The sequence below is a fragment of the Lygodium microphyllum genome, chromosome 2 (assembly GCF_053477565.2).
Source record: "Lygodium microphyllum isolate KBCC chromosome 2, Lygodium_microphyllum_v1.1.10, whole genome shotgun sequence".
NCBI lineage: Eukaryota > Viridiplantae > Streptophyta > Polypodiopsida > Schizaeales > Lygodiaceae > Lygodium > Lygodium microphyllum.
In genome coordinates, this window is record NC_141136.1 from 147,268,836 (window position 1) to 147,275,172 (window position 6,337).

The window sequence follows — 6,337 nt, forward strand, 5'->3', positions numbered from 1 at the left end:
CTCAGTTTAGATGTCTTTATGCGCTAACCAAGATGTGACCCCTTTTTCCATCTATGTAACTTCAAAGCTCATAGGACTCACTCAAGCTTTGTATTCTTTCTACTGCTACACATTTCTACTCTTGCACTTTAAGCATTCCTACATTTTGGTAATAGGATCTCTCCTTAACCTTTGACGAAATCAAAGTCGAGATATATGTGTCAGAAGGTCACATGTTGGTACTTATGCTTATGGCTTGCATTTCAATCAAGGGACAAACATTGTTGGAGCCTACCAAGAAAGAGACTTCGGATAGTTTGTCACTCCCAAGATGCTTCATCGTTGGTGACGTTCACTCACTTTAGGCTTGCATAGAGGCTTATCCTCCCAAGGCCAAGTTACAACCTTGAATGGGGCTACTATGAATGCCATTTGTTTCGCAAAGTCTCCAATTGAGACACATACTTTACACTTCTTCGTTGAATGCACTCTTCCCTCTCTTAGGATCGACATAATGGGGTAAGAGGCAATGGTTACTTTTCGACCCAGAGTTTCAATGGCGAGTGTGGAAAATTTCTTTTCTTGCTACTTTTTAGAGTTTTGATCATTGTATCTTTTGTTTCTATCAATATGATCGCATTGTAAAAAAGCACTCAAATATGTGAGGGCATCGCACAGGAGACCTGCTACATTCATACTTCCCACTTTGCATTTCACATTCCCTTGTCCCTCACATTGCGTTGAATTTATACACTCTTTCTTCCTTGGGCAACATTATAAGGTGGGAGGGAGTGTTAAAGAATGTAAATTTGAGGCGCCGATTAGTAGAAGAGTACCCTGCATTTCCAGCTAAATTTAACCCTACAAAAGCAAAATTACTTATTTGAAACGATATTTTATTTGACAGCAAGACAACTGCCCAAAAATCTTTTATAAAAGGATATCATGTGAATAGTCATATTCATCCCTTATCATTGTCATCGCCTTCCTCCCCAACCATCATACATCCACAGCCTACCTTCTACCATGACTTGCCATAGAGCATGCCATATCACCAGCAGGCCACCGTGTCGCTCTCCAAGAGCTGCCATCTGTTCGCCCTGCCTAACAAGTAATACCACTTCTCCGTATCAATCGATGCCTATCTACAAAACTGCTGCGTATTTTGTGTTGTCTGCGTTTACATCGTCACAATCGGCTACTCGTCATCACCTACAGTCTAGGCTGCTTCTAGGCTGCTTTGGGCTGCGCTAATGTGTTTCACCCGCCCAGGTCTTCCTCATCCTACTACCCTACGGATTATGTTTTTTCTCCTTCTCGTGCTTTGCTGCAAGCGATGCTTGCTACCTGTCCATATCAATTGATGCGTACGCCAGCAACAGCCTCAAGAACACTGCATTTGGTTACGTTTACGATGCCAGATGTGTCTACTTGATTCTCCTGGTGTGGCGTTGGGATCAATCTAGCTTCTTTAAAGCTGATTCTCGATGATTTCGCACAGACATTTCTTTTATATGCTTGCAAAGCTTAATGGAGCTGGTCCATGTTCTAAAAGCGTAAGCAGTGTGTTCTTAATGGTCATCTTGTTGACCTAGGTTTTTGGCACATGGTGGAGCTGTATGAGAGAGAGAGAGAGAGTAATGTCAAGGGTGTGTTTAGGTTGATCGAACCGCTGGTGTTTTTGTTTACATTGGCAGCACATGGGCAAAGCTAGCATTGTTATTTCGTATGCATTAAGCCACTTACTAGAGTGTAACTCATCAGTTAATTTACAAATGCAATTATTGGCAAACGGATGTTTTGAGTCAATTATCAGAAGATAGCACCACAGGGTCGAATGAATTCAGTAGCTCTACACGTACTCTTATATGGCCTGTACGAAGGGAGACCCCTAATCAGCAGGCCTCAGCCCTTCCATCCTACGATCTACCAATCTGATAGATATTGGCTTGCAAGACAGGCGGCTTTCCTCCCGTTAAATGTTTTGTACAGTTGATGTTAATTATACGATTGAATCTGATAAGGATTTTTGAGAGGTGTTTTTAAGTAAATTTCGTGAAAAAGATCAGAAGATTAGAAGGCTGAAGGGTATCCATCTTTCCTAAAATCACTGACTGCAATTAGCTTTCCCGCCCATACCACACCCTTCTTTTTTGGTTTGGCAATCACCGTGCTGATATATTGCTCAGATAGATCCTGCACAATCAGCTGTGCCATGGCACCCCTCGTTGCTGTCAGGTTATGACCCTTTTCCTGCAGAGAGTCTACCAGGCACTCGGGCTCCTCAACATGATCTCCTATGGCAGTTGTCCAGTCCTCATAATCGACTATGTCTGGCATTAGCTGCAAACAAAAAACCCAGATTTGGATTGGACCGTCCAAAGAAAAAAGTGAGCCTTGAAGGGGCTCTGTCGAAATTGTGAAGAAAGAAGAACAGTTTCATGTGTATGCGTGCGTGAAAATTGCATGTATGGGAGTGTGCATCCAGTAGGAACATGTGCACGTAGATGAGAGAGAGAGAGAGAGAGAGAGAGAGAGAGAGACCTGATGATGAAGCCTTGGATGAGCAATTGATTCCAGAGCTCCTTGACTTTTCCAAAACTTGCTGAGAAACACTTGGATAGACGTAGTGATTATTTTTGCTCCTCCACTCCCTCCCAAAGCTCCCAACACTTCTCCATCCTGTTAAAAACCAATTGGGAATCCAGATTCACTTGAAAACCCTCCTTCCAGTAAGATATATCATGACTAAAATTGACTAAACTTGCTTGAAAGGACTTGCTGGTTGATAGAGTGACCCTCAAATCTTTATATGATCTGTCACAGAAGGCATGTGCTACACTTACCTTCACCACAATGGTCGGAGACATGGAAGATAGAGGCCGCTTAAAAGGCATGATGAAGTTGGCTTTTGCAGGAGGAGTCTCTCCTGGATCACTCTCGGGAACAGAAAAATCGCCCATCTCATTATTCAACACAATTCCAGTTGATCGAGATAGAATTTTTGCTCCAAAAGGATAATTAATAGTTGTTGTCATGGATATCACGTTGCGCTCCTCATCTATAATGTTGAAGTGGCTTGTGCCATGGTCCTCTAACTGGCTAAGTTGGTTCCACCTGCAGAGTAAATAACCCACCCACAAGCTGTGGTTTAAACACTTACATTTAGCTGCATTCACAAATCAGTCTAGTTGAGCTGCATCAGGCAATGAAGTTTAGAGAATAAGCAAAACAGAAAACTTCACCTGCCCCCGTAGAATGTGGGAGGGTATGTTCTATTGTCAGAAATGAGCTTCTGAAGTTCAGCTGCAAATGTTGCATTGAGCATGTCTGCAAGAGGATCAGTGATATTGACGAAGTCCGGATCACCAAGGTTCATACGAACTGCAAAAACATGTTTGAAAGCTTCAACCATGCGATGCTGCCCTAAAGACCCTGCCACTGCTTTTGAAGGATCAGGGTAAGCTGCAAGGATGTTGAGGGCCTACGAGAGTTGAATGATAGTTACAGCCAGATGCTGTCTGCTTACAATGTTAAGAAATAATTACAGCCAGATGTTTCTAATATTGTTTCATCAAAACAGCAGTAAAGAAATAAGACCACATGAGGAAAACAGGAAGCATCTCGAAGCTTACCATAATCATGGCTGCCCCTCCTGAAGATGGAGGTGGCATCCCAATAACAGTTAGTCCTTGGACATCCTGCACAACCGGCTCTCGCACCTTTGCTGTGTAGGCATTGAGATCTTCCATAGTGAGAATGCCTCCTGCTGCCTGGACATCCCTTACCAGATTTTCTCCAATCGCTCCCTTGTACAAAGCATCAGGACCCTCTGTGGCTATGGCCTTAAGTGTCCTTGCCAATGCCTTGTTGAAACAGATATCACCAGCTCTAAGCAGAGTACCACTGGGAGCAAAGATCTCAGTTAAACCTTCATCGGCTAGAATGGCCGTCGATGAAGAATTGATGGAATCAGCTAAATATGGTTCTACAATGAACCCTTCTTCAGCTAGTGTGATGGCAGCCTCAAACAGGCTCCCCCATGGAAGGGTCCCATACTGTTGCCAGAGTAAATAGAGACCAGCTACCTCCCCAGGCACAGCCATAGAGAGTGCTCCCTTGACCTGCGAATCAGAGTCTTCTGAGTACATGTCCTGCAGGGAAAGGGATATGCTGAAAAGTCAGGTTGATGTACATTTTACTGCCTATGAGCTGGAAGTTTGCACAGCATAGAAGTTGAAGTAAACAAGTTCTTGGCCTTTCAATGTCCGGAATAGGGAGTTCCTCAGAGGCACAAGAGGGACAAATAGTCGGTGCTACTAGTGGCATATGCTGTTATATGACCTGTGTCTTTCCCAATCTACACAGAATGCTAGGAAGAAGGACAAAAGGCATAGGCCTTAGTTCAAGCTAGGTGGGAGCTGGTTAGGCCTTAGTTCAAGCTAGTTGGGAGCTGGTTGCTCTGCTTCTCTTGTACATGTTGATCAAGCTTTTAGTCGAACCATGGCATTACTATAGCCTTCACACACAGTTGAATTCCAGCCAGAAAGAAACGACCAGAACACTCATAAACAAGTCTATGCCTTCCCAAAGTTTTGTTCATCGTAGGACACCCATCAGTACAACTTATGAGTTCAAAACGGTTGGGAATCAAAGTTACCATGCGATGGTTGATTTTTGTATTTTAGATATCTGTGTGAGGTTCATGCTGGCATGATTGGCACAAGAAGTTACTGTTGGGAAATTATGTATGTGATGGTTGATTCTGTATTCGTGTCAAGCTCATGCAGGCATGATTGGCACAAGAGCCTCACCTCGGAAGCTGCCGCAGGGGCGACTTCTCTCATGTCGTACGAAAGGGTAGCGCTGCCATCTCCTAGGCGCAGGAGCAGGAAGCCGCCGCCGCCAATACCACTAGACATGGGGTTGAGCACGCCCAGGCACAGTGCTGTGGCCACCGCAGCATCCGCAGCATTACCTCCGCCGTCCTCCATTACTCTGCGCCCAATCGCGGAGCACCTCCCTTCATCGGATGCGACGGCCGCCCTCCACCCTTCTGCCACTCTGCCCCGGGATTCTCCTCTCGCAGCTCGCCTCACGAGCCGACCTGCCTTTGTTCGTCGCCCTCCTATTACAGCATCGACGCCGTGTATACCCGATGCGATGCAGAGCAGGGTGCATAGCAGCACCAGCAGCACACCTGCAGGGACAGAAACGCTGAACGAAGCGAAGCAATAATTGTGGAGAATAGGATGAAAGCTCGTCAATTCATCGAGAGAGAGAGAGAGAGAGAGAGAGAGGACGTACATCGTCGGGCATGGCAGCTATCGTCCATTTTCATCTGCTTTCTGATCCCAATTCTCAGGAGCGAGGATCTGCCAGACTTGTAAGTCTCCGAATCCTTTGTAGCGTATTGCAAATTAGCGCACCCAATGAGCTTATCGTGTGTGTTCAGCATGCTTGTAAGCATGCGACCCATGACCTCCATAGTTAATATGACTCATACATTGCGCACATGAGAGCTTGGTAAGGAACCTCGTCAGTCGTCACCATCCAATGAGGTGATCATTTTAGAAAGGGTTACAAAGAACTAGGAGGGTTACAAAGAACTAGGTTGACACGTTCAGATAAGTAAAGGAGTATGAAGTTTCATATGTAATTCTTGCATGTTTATTATTTAGAAGTTTTGTTTTGATGGTGTTTAGATATGTGATGTGTTTTAAAGTAAAGTATATTTGTAGATAAGATTTAGTGTTGTTTAAATACATAGAGAATCTCAAAAGAAGAATATGTATACTTATTCAGTTCAAGTCAATGATCATGAGTTTGAACAGTCACTTTTTTTTTGCTATATTAAATGAGGTTTTTTCTCTTCAAAAAATATTACTTTTTTACATCTTGTTGGGTGTTCTTATAGGTTGTTGTACCCTATCATTGTTGTATTTTTCTTACGAATGGTGGCCTGCTCAAAATTCCTAGCCTTGTCTATGCTATCAACTATTGCTTCTATGTTAACCTCGAACGGCTAGAATGTTTCTCTATCTTTCTTCATTTTCTTGACAGGATTTCTTCGGTATTGTTGGATTCTTTTCTCGATGTTGGTCATCTGTCCTACATACTCCTTGCTGTTTTTTTTTACATCTTATGTTGTAGATAAAGTACTTGCTTTTGTGTCTCTACATTGGCACTCCTAGACTAGCTCGTGGGTTTTAGTTGCAAATGATGCCGAATTATATGGAAGTGGTTGAGCTGGTGTGGCAAGACTTGCACTGGGAGGCTGCAAGTTTGGCGCTGGCAGAAATTTGGTTTGCTTCTGTTTGCATTTATTCAAGAAAAGTTGGTATTGCTAGTTTTTTTT

General features: G+C 43.7%; 1 protein-coding gene across 2 annotated transcripts; it reads right to left on the bottom strand.

The window, feature by feature from the left end:
* Window positions 1-1,788: 1,788 nt before the first annotated feature.
* On the bottom strand, window positions 1,789-5,533 carry LOC148040446 (glutathione hydrolase 1-like). Of its 2 annotated transcripts, none has more exons than XM_087699469.1 (7): window positions 5,287-5,533; window positions 4,794-5,179; window positions 3,615-4,103; window positions 3,225-3,463; window positions 2,826-3,096; window positions 2,524-2,661; window positions 1,789-2,322 (listed from the first exon to the last, which is right to left on the bottom strand). In XM_087699469.1, the coding sequence occupies exons 1-7, from the start codon at window positions 5,465-5,467 to the stop codon at window positions 2,053-2,055; spliced, it is 1,974 nt and encodes a 657-aa protein (XP_087555595.1). In that variant the 5' UTR covers window positions 5,468-5,533; the 3' UTR covers window positions 1,789-2,052. The 2 variants fall into 2 exon arrangements, with proteins under 2 accessions (XP_087555595.1, XP_087555590.1); XM_087699464.1 differs by having other exon boundaries at window positions 3,615-4,133; window positions 5,287-5,531.
* Between the last annotated feature and the right edge of the window lie 804 nt (window positions 5,534-6,337).

Coding starts and splice junctions, on each gene's coding strand:
- LOC148040446 (XM_087699464.1), bottom strand. CDS start 5,467: ATGGAGGTCATGGGTCGCATGCTTACAAGCATGCTGAACACACACGAT. Junction 5,180..5,286: donor TAGCTGCCATGCCCGACGAT/GTACGTCCTCTC, acceptor CTGTCCCTGCAG/GTGTGCTGCTGGTGCTGCTA. Junction 2,662..2,825: donor CTCCGACCATTGTGGTGAAG/GTAAGTGTAGCA, acceptor GGTTTTTAACAG/GATGGAGAAGTGTTGGGAGC.